The 13488-nt window shown below is 49.6% G+C and overlaps 1 protein-coding gene across 1 annotated transcript in view; it reads left to right on the forward strand.

The window, feature by feature from the left end:
* The first annotated feature begins 5806 nt into the window (after nucleotides 1-5806).
* arhgap23a (Rho GTPase activating protein 23a) overlaps nucleotides 5807-13488 on the forward strand; it is a 78765-nt gene continuing 71083 nt past the window's right edge. The window contains exon 1 of the mRNA XM_030090296.1: nucleotides 5807-5830. Coding sequence (XP_029946156.1) covers nucleotides 5822-5830 — 9 coding nt within the window. The 5' untranslated portion in view covers nucleotides 5807-5821. The remainder of the gene's footprint in view (nucleotides 5831-13488) is intronic.

A 13488-nucleotide genomic window follows, 5' to 3' on the forward strand; every position in this document is an offset into this window, starting at 1 on the left:
ATTGTACTTATGATTCTGCAGACTCAATAAAATGTCTTTTTTTTTCTCAGACTGCTGTTTGTGTTTGCTGTTGAACGATGCGCTTCCTCCAGCTTGTCTTGTAGTTTTAGTTCCTCTTACTCCTATAACTTCAGTTCTCGGTTCTGTAAAGTGTGTGAAATGTGAATATAATGCGGTATAAACAGAAATAAGTCAAACATAGCAAAATTTAGTCTCCATGTATTCTTTCTTCAATTCCACAGATTTTCTTAAATGGCAACCTGACATTTTTCAGTATTTTTCTTGCAGAATTGAACTTGTACCACAAAATTTTAAAATATCAGATTTCTTTTATATTTAAGATCATCTGCGCAGGACTGTGCTCTACATGAGCCTTTTAAAAAAACTCTTTCATCTATAAAATGTTGGCGTACAATTATTATTGTTGTCATTTGTACCATGATTGAGACATAATCCAAAAAAGTGTCATGTCTTATCATGAGAGTCCTACGCAACACAATGCATCCTGGGTAAATAGTACTTTGTTCCCACGTTTTGAGAACCTTGTGTCTGAATTATCAGAAAGGGGAAACACACCTGTGTCACTTATTGGAAATGTAACTGAAAGTAAATTCTAGCATTTAAAGTATCCTAAAGTAAAAGTAAACAATAAAAAAAAATCGTAACTTGACCTTTGTTCAGGATTTCAGCGGAAACCGTACTGAAAGCCTTAAAAAAAAAAAAAAAAAAACACAGCAGCATTATCACTTCCGCCTTTGCAGCTGAAGTGGGCGGGGCTTCTCGACTCGGCTTCCTCCGAGTCTTCCCGAAGGTTTCCGAAGCCGCGCGGCTGCCGTCCGTGCTGCGCGTCCCGCTCGCATCTCCAGCGTCCGTCTCCGGCAGCGCCTCCATCATGGTGGACATACTGGTGTTGATGTTTTTCGCCATCATGGGCCTCGTCTTCCTCTCCTACATCATCTACATGCTGTGATGGCGAAGAGGCGGGCGTTTGTTTTGCCCCCCGGCGCATCCCCGGTGTCCGTGGAGGAGGAGGACGGTGAGCGGCCTTTCTTTATAATAATAATAATAAATAAAATGCTATTTTTGCGCACATTGCAAGGAGGGAGATGAGAACGATTCGCCTCCAGGATAGAGACGCTGACAGCATGTCAGCCTGTAATGTGAGCTATTTGGAGGAGGCGACGGTAGTTTTTCCACCTGGTGGGTTTTAAATTCCAGCTGCTTTCTCTTCTTTTTTTTTTTTTTTTTTCCAGGGAGGAGAGGCTCGTCCAGGCCCTGAGGATGAGGATGGCGACGGCTCCCCCCACCGGGGCTCTCAGGTGGGACGTTGAGCAGGATCCAACCAGGAGGAGGAGAAACAAAAACGGAGAGGATGAACTGAAAGCCGGACTTGTCCCTCCTCTCCCCCCCAAACACTTACACTTAATTTAACTGCCCTCTTTTGGATCAGTGCCATCTGGCCCCGTCCTCCAGCATCCCCTGTATCCTCCATCATCCTGAACAAGAGGGGCAGTATTACCTCTGCACAAGTGAATACTCGGTCTGCCTTTTTGATACAACACTGTGAGATGATAATGATAATCATGATTTGTTCTGACTCTGATTCGCTGTGTCCAGTTTGACAGTGTTATCCTCATCCTGTTGTTGTCACTGACGCCTTGCTTGGCAACGGCAGTGTTTATTTTATTTCCGTTGCATTGCCAATCTTATCTTCTCTCCCGTTTTCATCTGTTTCTGTCTTAATTTAAGCTGCAGATGACCTGCATGAAGGAACATGTGTGTGCGTGCGTGCGTGTTTCTCAGTTTTAGCACAAAAGCTCATTTATATGATGTGTTGTGTTGAAATGCTGTCATGTTTCCTGATGGTTGTTTGGAGAAATGGTTTCACACGACATGCTGAATAAAGATGATTCCAGTTAAACCTGTCTGGCTTTTGATTGGAGCTCTGGCTTTGTTCAAGGAAATGAACAAACTGCAGAATGTTGGCAACTGTGATGATTTCAGTTTTTAACATTTGGTCAAGCAAGAATTCCCATGAATTATTACTTATTTCTAAATTGTCTTGAGATTTCGTTTCATAATGGGTTACAACGATCATGGTGTGATAACACTGCAATAGCCCCAACACAGATATAATAGTCTGTAATGGTGCATTTATTGTCAGATTAGATTCAATATGAGGATTTTTTTTATCATCATTCTCAGATCTACTCATTGACATAATACATTCTCTATCTTAAAGTAACAAGCCATCTTCATCATCATCATTTTCACTTCTTTCTGAAAGCAGAAAGCAGCTTCTTCTCACATCGGTGAGCAGTGTAGAGGCCATGCAGACTGCGGTCCTGCAGATGGCGCCGTTTACCTACTCTAGACTATTTAACAAGTGAAGGATTGTTCCCTCTTACATCTGCTTTTCTCTCCCAAATCATGAGTAAGCTGCCTGTTTTCTCAACTGAATTCACTCTAAGAGTTTTTAAAACTTTGCAGTTTATTCACCTTTACTAACTGAACTAAAACGGAATCTCAGACTTGGACACACTCCTTCACTTGCAGCATGCTCACACTTCCCTACAAAGGAACAACATGCAACTCCACACTGAAGCCTGGAATAAAACCAGGAAGTTTTCACACCGAGTTTTAGAATCCGACTCACTTTTCCACCGTGTCGCCTCATTTTATTTCCTCTGCTAAATTAGTTTTCATATCAGGGTCATTTCCTGACGAGAGAATCTCAAAAGCTCTTTTATCTTTCGGAAAACATCAGCTGAGCTGGATCGCATCCCTCAGCAGGATTCTGCCCCAAAATGTGAAAGTATCCATTTATTGCTCCTCCTGCCACTGAGCTGGAGTCTCTCCCACTCGTGTGCAGGCCGGGCCGCTCTGGGAATCGACGTGAATTCCTGAGCTGATGGTTTAATCTGCCGCTCTGGGATCACAATGCCGGCGCTGTGCTGCAGTCGTCTCACTTCAAACGGCGTGGATCAAATGACACTGCGGCCAGCTGACTCTGTGCTGGCTGCTGTGCATTTGGGTCAGGGGAACAATGATGCATTGAGGCGGGACTGCAGACAAACGGGGTGGCCGGTGTCGGTTTGGGTTGTTTTGCATGTAGCATGACCTTGCTGTAGGCCGTCCCTGACCCCCCTGACCCCTCTGACCTGTCCCGTATCGTATCATACAGAGGATAAAACGAGGCAGAACAGGTGCACTTTTCATTTCCCCCCCCGCAGCATCATCAGGATGCCTGATGCTGCAGAACGGGACATTTCTCAGAGTTTACTCTGACTTTAAAAGGCAGAAACATTTCGGCCGCAGAGCGCCCTGGCAGGGCTACAGCTGCAGGCGGCATTCCTGCCATTTCTCACAATATTGTGTATTCTTCTTGTGACTTGCTGAATTTTCCAGATGGATGGCGAAATGTGCACAACAAGGTGTGACAACCACACGGCGGAGAAATCTTTAAACTACCCGAACGTACATGACGCCCAGCTGTTTTCAGAAAGTCTCACATCAGACGAGGAGCTGTATGAAGAACTCATTTTCAATGCTTTTTCCCTGTAGTTCACTTTACAGCTTTGCTTCTAAGTTAGAAAGTTAATCATCAAACTTTCAGCGTGTTTGTCTCCAAAAGGTTAATTCTGCAACCTTTAATTCTGCAAATCATTAATGCCAACTTGATGCTAAATGGAACATTTTAGCTTTTTTAAGGGCATGTAGTGAGAATTTTATCCTGTTTATTTTCCAAACTGAAGATGTGAGCTATTCAAATATAATTTATTTTTATTTGTTGGTTTTTTTCACTTTCTGAAAAATGTTCTGTGAAAATGGTATTTATTGAATTTTATCAAACCCAACTTCAAAAAGAAATTCTAAGCATTTGGCCCTGGGATTATTAAAGTTTGATTTTTCTATCGTATTCTATCTAAAAGGAAAAGAAAATGTAAAAAAGCCTTGAAATAGGACTTAGTAACAACTTATGAAGAAAATTTGTTTCAAACAGTGACTCCAGAAAGGATTAACTGAGAGAATTCCCAATTTTATATTTACTTTTTTGACATTATATTCTGTCTTATACCTCATTGTTTGTGAAATAAAGGTATGTTGAATGTATCTTAAAGTGCATCAAATGTCAGCGATTGACACTGAAATGTGGTTAACCTTGGGGTTTGTGGTTTACTTTATTATTTTTTTGAACGGCAGTGCTTTGCTGAGTGATATTTAACAACATTAAAGTAATTTTCAGTAGTTTTTCTTTGTGTTTCAGATGCTGCCTTAATAGAACCCCTGTAGATGAACTGCAGTGATACAGCAGCGGATTGTTACTATCGGTTTAAGACTTTATCTATTCAACCAAGTCACAAAAAAAAATGAAGGAACATGCCTTTATCTAATATGTTTTCTTTCTGCATCCATTTGTCTGCTGCACAGCTGGATAAACCCATCACAGACGTTCTGAAACTGCACTCATATAACCACAGATTACTGTCAGAATTGCTCCTGGAAACCTGTGAACGATGGGAAACGGTGACATTCAGCAACAGAAGCATCCCTGAGAGGATTCTCCTCACTGAGACCCCGACCGACACCTGCTGCTGGTTGCTGATGGCCCCTCCCCTCTGAGGCACCTGTAACCTCAGGCGACCCCTGTGTGGGGTCAGGGAAGAGATGGAGTCTGGGGGGGCGGAGCGGCCTGGATGTGAGAGTATTAATAGAGAGAGCGGGGAGGAGTGGAGAGGATGGAGCAAATAAAGAAAAAGGAGGCAATGAAAGAAGAGAGCAGGGTGAGGGGGTGGGGGGGGGGGGGGGGGGCCATGGCCTTCAGCTGTGCAGTTCCTGTTGTTGTGGGGTGGGAGTTTCCCCTTCAGCGCGGGCTGAGAGGGAACGGCAGAGGATGTCTTTTTCCTGGCTGACCAGGAATGCCCGGGCCTCGAGGCCCTTCCTCCTGGTTCACACCTCTACCCCCCCTCCCCGCTGCGGTCGGTCAGTGATGCCCCCCCCCCCCTGCAGGGACGGCTCCTCTCAGGCACCCGCCTCACCCTCGCTGCAGGTCGGACTACACGTCCCGGCATGCCTCCGCCCCACAGCGGGAGGCGGGGGCCATAAATCCCGCCAGCCAATGGCTTTGTGTCTGCGGCTCTGTGGTTGGAGGGTCGCACGGCAGCTGTTGTCAATGGCAACAGAGGTTTGCAGGGAAGCATGAGCTGGACAGCTGGTAGAGAGGGTCCCTCGGCCCTCCGCCACCAATCACACGGGCCTCCCCCCCCCCCACAGCAGCCAATCTCAGCTCTCCGCCCTCCTCTCTGCCTCGCTCCTTCGCTCCCATTTGCCCGCCGCGGCTCTCCGCTGGCTGCAGCGGGAGGGGGAGGGGAGATGGAACCGAGAGGAGGGAAGTGGAGGCAGGGAGGGAGGGAGGGCGGAGGGGCCAGCTCGCACAAGAGCCGGAGAAACGAACACGGAGAGCGGGAGCCTCTTCCCTCTGGCGTGGCTCTCGAGGAGATAGCCGAGGATCCCATGCACGCCCCGCTTCCCCTCTAGCTGCCGCCCGGGGCAGCAGGAGCAGGCTGGAGGGAGGACTGAGCTGGATGTATCGGACTGTCACTCTCACAGAGACAGGCGGAGACAGAAGCATGCCTCTGTGGGGAGGCGGTGCGGCGGCGGCGGCGGCGGCGGAGGCAGCGGTGCTGGTGATGGGCTGCCCGGCTGCCTCGCCTCTGTGAGCAGAAGGATTTCTGTTGGGAATACCGAACCAGGACAAGAAGAGACAAGAAGACCACTGCCATGACCGGGAGCCGGGGGGAGCAGGAGGCTCGCTGAGATCATGGAGCAGGTGAGGATGAAGGGGAAGTGAAGGGGACGCCACCTCTGGCGCTCCGACACAGAGCACCCGGCGGCAGGTCGGCTCGCAGCATCCCGGCGTCCACGTTTCCCTCAAGGTGAAAACAAACAGCGCGGCACGCTGCTGCCTGCGCCGCCTCACACACCCAGCCGGGCGCTGGCTCCCGGGAGGAGGATGGCGATCAGGGCGAGGAGGTGGAGGAGGGGGAGGAGGGGGTCCAGCAGAGGTGCTGCCTCCGGCCTCTGGGGAGACGGCACAGTTCCAAACAGGACCGGCTTCATCCGGCGGCCGAGTCCTGAACACCTGAGAGAGAGAGAGGGAGAGAGGGAGAGAGAGAGAGGGAGAGAGAGAGAGAGGAGGGAGAGGGGTGTGGCAGAGTTTGGCAGGTTCACCACCCCTCTGCACGATCTGTCTTAACGTGTCAGGAGGCCATCGGGAGAAAGGAGACGAGAGCTCGAGCAACAGTTCTCTGTGTGTGTGTGAGTGTGTGTGTGTGTGTGTGTGTGGTGTGTATTCATTCCCCGGCCGGCGTGTGCGCTGCACGGTGACATTGTGTTCTGATGCCACAGCCTTTGCAGTGAGTGTCATCAGCAGCTTCACTTGTTACTCGGAGGGATGCAATTCCCTGCTACTCCTGCACGTCTCCTGGGGGGGTTAGGGTTAGGGTTAGGGTTAGGGTTTAGGGTTAGGCTAGACGCCTCTCTGGGGTGTGTTGCGGTGCAGGCAGACTCTCTTGCAGCTGCATCCACCTGCTGGTAGATCAGTGAGTGATGGAGGATCTCCTCTGCTGCCCTCCGTGCACCGACAGTGTGTCCTGCTCATTGATTACCTCATCCCCCCCCCCCCCCCCCCTCCTCCTCCACCCGCACCACTCCTCTCCTTGAACTGGAAGTGGGGGGGGGGGGGGGGGGGGGGGGGGGTGGGGGGTGTTGACACACCCGAGCCCAGCCCAATCTCTGTGTGAATTATGCATGTTGTCCACGGGGGGGGGGGGGGGGGGGGGGGGACGTCTCACGGTTGTTCTCAGGTTGGGGTGACGTTACCCCCCCCAGTACAGCCGAGATGATGTCACCACTGGCCAGACAGTGTGTGTGTGGTGTGTGTGTGTGTGTGTGTGTGTGTGTGTGTGTGTGTGTGTGTGTGTGTGTGTGTGAAAGACATCATTCAGACAGAGCCACACACACGTTTTCTTTTCTGTATTTACCTCCTCATCTGTTTACTCCGATGGGAAACTTGGGCCGGAGCGCTCGGCGTGTCTGCAGAGATCGTCCAGATCAGCACTCTGTGAAAACAAAGAGATTCCTCCTTTTGTCTCATTTCGTTCGAAGTCAGTTCAGCTAAAACTGCACTTAAAATATTCGAGTTAAACTGCAGGGTTCAGCTAATGCAGCGAGCCGCTCCAAGATAACTTCACACAATTACACAGGTTAACACTGATGGTACGATTCAAGGTAATGACCACCAGAAGCAGCGTAGACTCACGTTTCCAAGCCCACAAGGACGTGAATTCAAACTATGAGCTCATATCCACAAACAATAGAGTGAGAACGCTGTTGTCTGCAGCTCACAGGAAACAACTACTATTTATAAGGCGTCCGCAGGGCCGCGAAACGCTGACACGGCGCGGCCTTGGCGCAGCGCTCGGGCCGGGTCGCTGTCCCTTCAGTAGATGTGATGTAACGGCCTCAATATGATTAGAGCATTTCCTGCTGGTCATGTGCCGACGTATTATTGTCGTTGGGGCGATGTGGCGGCGAGGCTTTATCTGCTCTCCGCGCTTCCTGCCTGGTGTGTGTGTGTGTGTGTGTGTGTGTGTTTGTGTGTGTTCACAGCGAGACGACTCTCCCCGTTCGGTACGCGCCTGAGAAACATCTGAGGACTCAATGTCAGCTGGAAGCCTAAACACGCCGCCGTGCGAATGTAAACAGAGGCGTGCGGCGTTTACTACAGGCTGCGTGAGTTTACAGGACGCCGTCCTGCGGCGTCTGCGCTCCTCTCCGTCCTTGTCGGTGTGAGTATTATTCAAGGGCAGATGTCATGAGCTGAGAGGGCCGCGCTTCGGCGGGGAAGAGGCAGGGTCCTGTCTGGGCGACGTGATGCCCGGTGTGCGCCGGGTTTGATGGGCGGGTAAAAGCTTCTCACTCCAGAAACACTTTCCCGGGGATGATTAAACCGCTCTCTGCAGATCAGCGCGGGTCATCAGCGCTGCGGGGATCAATAGTCATTAAGGCGGACCTGCGCTGCAAGCTCACGGGCTGCGGGGACGGCGTGGCGAGCAGGCGCCGGTTCAGCTGAAGATGCAGGAAATTGTGTGTCACGGCAGCCGAGGGAATCCCTGCTGCTGCTGCTGCTGCTGCATGAGCCACAGCGATGTGGACGGGAGGGACGCCGCTGCCGTCTGAGCACGGCTCCCCGGAGGCCCCGTGCAAGCAGCAAGGCGACAGTTGTGTGTGCGTGTGTGTGCGCGTGTGTGTGTGTGTGGCTGTCAGCCAGAGTTATCTGGCAAATTGTTTGTCTGTTTCCCATAGATGTGACTGAAATGGAATGCAGTCAAAATTAGCTCAGAGCAAAGACATATTTTATGTGGGTGAAAGTTTCTGTGTGTGCGCGTGTGTGTGTGTGTGTGTGTGTGTGTGTGTGTGTGTGTGTGTGTGTGTGTGTGTGTGTGTTTGTTCTCGTATTTCTATCCTTGTTGGGGCCAAATGTCCCCACAAGGATAGCAAAACGTGGAACGACGTGCCTTGTGGGACCTTTTTTTCGGTCCTAAGTAGGAGAACAGTGTTTTCTTGACCATGTTGTTGTTACTGAAAAAAGTAAAAGTGCAAAAACATTTCTTAGGGTTAGGCTTTGTTGTGGTGTGGGTAGGGTTAGGGTAAGGGTCAGGGTTAGGGGCTAGACATGAATGGGAGTCAATGGACGGTCCCCACAAGGATAGAAATACAAGACTGTGCGTGTGCGTGCGTGTGTGTGTGTGGGAGAGAAGAAAGAGTCCTATTAAGTTACAAACGAGATAGTGAGAGGGAATGTGAAAGGCAACAAGTGTGTGAGAGGGACAAAGAAAAAAAAAAGCAAAAGAATGAGCATGTGTGTGTGTGTGTGTGTGTGTGTGTGTGTGTGTGTGTGTGTGTTTGTGTGTGATGGTGGAACAGGTGGCCTAATCTGACGCCCCACCCATGGCACCCCGAGGCCCCCCTCCACCTCTGAACCTCCCATCTTTGCGCTCTCAGGAATTCCTGGCTCCATTGTCCCGAGCGCCGGACGCCGAGAGCCTCTTAAAGGATGAACTCTGCGCTCGTATTTGCATGCGAATGGAATTAAACACACGCATATAAGCATATATCGATCCCCTCAGCCATGCCGAGGGCCGCCGCCGCCGCCGCCCTGCCCGGATTGTCAGTTTTTCAACAGGAAACAAGAGGCGAGCTACAATAACAATTAACCACGCCGGCCGCAGAAAGCAGGGGTTTTACAGGCCGGCTGAGCTCGCGGTCAGAAGAAACACTCAGAGCTCTCCGGGGCTGCTTGTGGGACGTGGAGCTCTTGGGAGCCTGGGTTCGACTCCCGGCACCATTACGCCATCTCTGCGTGAGGTGAAGCGAGCAGGCGGCTCCGATAAACATCGCTAAGCTGCATCCTGCTTCTCCTGCAGGCAGAGCCTCACACCACCTGTTGGCTTCACACTGTCAACACAACACTGTGAAGAGCTTTGAGATTAATACTCAAGAATGTGACAAATATAGGATACAATAGAATTACACAGGAGGTAAGATGTCTGTCAGTGGCAGTGAGAGAGAAGCTGACATTCATCTTCCAACAGAAATAGCATTTAAACTGTCACTGTCTGTGATTTCAGTGTGAGAGAAGGAAATCTCAGCAGCCATATGTCTCATCACACATGTGGCCCGCAGGCCAGAGCTGGAGGTTCCAACGGGGTCCCAAGATAACTGTGGAAGGTGTAAACATTCCCAAAAAGTCATCTTCCTCTTCTGAAACGGCGGATATGATGTGAAGCGTTCAGGGTGCAGCATGAAGGTCAGCTGAGCAGCTAGCGTTAGCATTGAAGTCGTTCCACGGTGACATTGTGAAAACCGCAGGATTCCTTCTCTCCTGATAAATACCAGACTTTAGACAAACACTGTGAGATTGTACTTTTTTTCCTACTGCGATTGTTGACGATAGATTACACAGAATGTACTTTAAATAATGTTTTTTAGACTTTCATACGACCCCTGACCCGAACTGACTCTGGCATCTAAACTGATTCGCGGCTAAATTTCAGCGTGAACTTTTCCCCGGAGCGAGCCGAAGCTGCTGAACTGGTTGTTTTTTTGTGCATGCCAGGCAGCCTCCTCATCACGGGGTCCGCGTCCTGACTTCAGGCTCTATTAGATTGCGAGATGAGCGATATTAGATTGGTGGACGCCCGGAGGCGAACAATGGCCAGATTGTCCCCTCGGAGGAAAGTAGGACACCCACTTGGAGGACGTAAACATCTCCCGCTCTATCAGGACGGCGGCGGCTGACCTCGGCCTCAATGCGCCATGCGGATGGAAGGGAAGGGGTGGTCGTAGTAAGCGGGGGGGAGGGGGGGGGAGACAACGCTCTCTGGAGGTGGGGTCAGAGGTGAGCCCGTGTGGTTAAAGCCCTTCCTGTCAGCGGCGCTCTGCGTCATGTCAGAGGTCTGCGGCAGGACTGGGGCAGGCTTCATCAGGAGCATGAGGCTCTGCCGTCCAATCAGGACGCCAATTCTACCGATAGGGGGCCGCTTGGCGTGTTTTCCACCCCGTCCATGTCCCCGCCCTGGCGTTTCCAGTTTTCCAGCCACGTCCAGGTGCAGCGTTGAGGACGACAGCCGGGACGGACAGCTGGCCTGATGTTTCATTACTCTGATCATTAAACAGAGCGGCCATGCCCTCTGCAGCTGCACGGCAGCCATGAACTGACCTGCTGACCCATTTTGCACGCCGCCCGGGTGATTCCAGGGTTATTCTCCCCTGGAAACATGGAGGGAATACCTCGGCCCGGTGCGCCACCCCCCCGCCATGATGATCCACTTCAAACATCAGATGATGTGTTCAGGCGCCCCCGTGGTGTTTTATGACCCACGCGGCCTCAGAGGAACACACTCCACATGGACGGATTCTGTCATCTTCCGGCCCGGTGTTACGACACCGTCATCTCCATAATCCCCTGGAATCCCACAGCTGGAGGATGAAATGAAAAACTCACCGCAGCCGCTCTGTTCTGGGCTGCATCTGAGGACAAGTTAATTTTGCATTCCTCCCCACCCTCCTCCTCCTCCTCCTCCTCCTCCTCCTCCATGGGCTGAGCCACCTTGGCAGCCACAGGCCACTGCAGATTGGTTTCTGCTCCCCCCTTTTTTTTTTTTTTTTCAAAGGATTATCTGTTTAGGAAATCTGCGGTGAGCAGCAGAGGAACAGATGGCCACCTTTGTCAGAATTCAACCCGAATAAGAAGATGAGTGCTTATTCTGCTGTTTACGCTGATGACAAAGCACATTATAGTCACTCTGCAAGGAGCCGCTTTAAATCCTCTCTGGCTTAGCGGCCTTCCCACATTCATTTAACCGGAAAAACACATTTGTTCGCTCCTACTTTTGGCTGAATTCTGGTTTATCATGAATACTATGGCGGGATTGTTCCTTGAAAAGACTGTAAACTGGAATAAAAGTCTCAGTCAACTCATGCTGAGCCAACTCAGACACTTGTTGACATTCTTTTAAAATGCACTCCACCAACAAGTATGTGTTTATCTGCATGTGTGGTGCTTCAGCTCGGGCGTGAAGTCCAGCACAGACTTATTCATTTTCAACCAGACTGACAGCAGCCTTTAGGACGAGCACACGTCACGTTTCTGGAAAACCCAGGACCTTTTCCGAAGGTTAGAACCTGGTATCAAAGCATTCCTGCGGCCGGGCCCCCCGTCCTCCAGAAGGAGAACACCCTGCTTTAAGGCCATGTCTAGACAAACTTATCTCTGGAGTTTTAAGGCCAGGGAAACGCTGGGATTAGGATATGATCCCCTCGGGGGCGCGCAAGATTATTCCGTTTACTGTTGTGTGAGAGGTGTGGCTTTACGCTGCAGTTATCCCACAAATGTTCTTAAGGTCTGTCGCTGAACATGGGGTTCGTAATCTGCGTCTTAAACTCAGGCTCGGGTCTGAAACCACTCGGAAAGTTTGGAAAAACTGCATCTTTCTGTTCATTTTCTTAAATCTTTCCCACAACAAAAGTTTAAAATCAGTGTCATTCGACTGAATCCTGGACAACAGAGCAATAATTATTTTTAAAATCATCATATTCTTGTAATAACAATAAATAATAAAACTTAGGCCTCCAGTTGGCTGTGTGGTTTGATTAAAAAAAACATATTTCCTACATTAAAGCCGCTTATTTCAGTTACATAAGAGGAGCTGTATGCGAGGGCAGCTTTAACGTGTTATACAAGCTCACACGTGTTGGAAGACGAAATGTGATTTTAATCCTAATGTTGTCTCTGAATGACGGAATGCATTTTGAGGAGAAAAATAATGAAATGGGGAATCCACAGAAGTGTTTTCTGTCCATCAGTAGTGAGGATGAGTGTGTATGACCCTCACAGCGGCCAAAGGTCAGAGCACACTATCAGTGTGACGTATTTCACAGGTTTTCTGCTGCGACTGTATCAGTGCCTTTAGGCTGTATTCATGAGTGATTATTGAATTTTCCTGCATCATTACAACATGCCAAATTTAACCTTTTCATACATGACAGACGGTAAAACACAATAACAGCGTAAAAGGCAAAAAAGAGAAGTTGACTGAAAAGAGCAGAATATGCATGTGTTCCTGCAGGGAATTTGGAAAATTATACCTGTATATTCTAAAATTTAAAGGGCACACATTCAGAGGCAGTGGCACTGCTATTTTTAGGTATAATTTCCAATGACAATGGGTCAAAAAACTGTGATTTGTGGTAGGAATGTTCTTTAAAAGGCCACCTCGACTTTGAGTTTCAGGTAAAACAGCGTTTTGCCTTGTTTTTCTTGGTTTTCCATATCTGTAGCTACTTCCCCTCGAATATATAACGTTCCTTATCTCTGGGGATAAACCAGCCTCTCAGGAGCCAGCCAGCCTGTCTTTTATTAGGCGACTCTAATTTTAAACCCGTTATTTTGGGTCATTCTTGACTCATCAGTGACCAGCAGGGGAATCTGGTGGTTAATATCGACGGACTCGCTTCCCGAATGTGACTGAAACATATCTCATCTCTTGGAGCTCATTCCCATTGTCTGCCCGCGCCCCCCCCTGCCGTGCTGCGGGAATGAAGCTGTGAAGGCAGAAAAAAAAAAAAACCAACAAACACGTTGGAGTTGACAGGAAGGAAACTCGCTGCCCTGCTACTGGAACCACGAGAGTTTGTTTATTTTCCCTCCTTGTCTCTCAGAAGAGGTTTAAGAGGAAAGAAAAGGTGGATTTGAAGGAGGTGTGGGGGGGGGGGGGGCAACACAGGGATGTCCTTTGAAGAGTGTGTGCCAAGCATTTCTAGTAACGGGGGCCAATTATAGACGAGCGGAATCCCCTGGATGTGATTCACCGCCATGTTTGTCTGGAGCTCTCGGAAAAGCGATTCTGGGGCTGAATCAGGGGT

This window comes from Salarias fasciatus, chromosome 4 (genome assembly GCF_902148845.1).
Source record: "Salarias fasciatus chromosome 4, fSalaFa1.1, whole genome shotgun sequence".
Taxonomy (NCBI): domain Eukaryota; kingdom Metazoa; phylum Chordata; class Actinopteri; order Blenniiformes; family Blenniidae; genus Salarias; species Salarias fasciatus.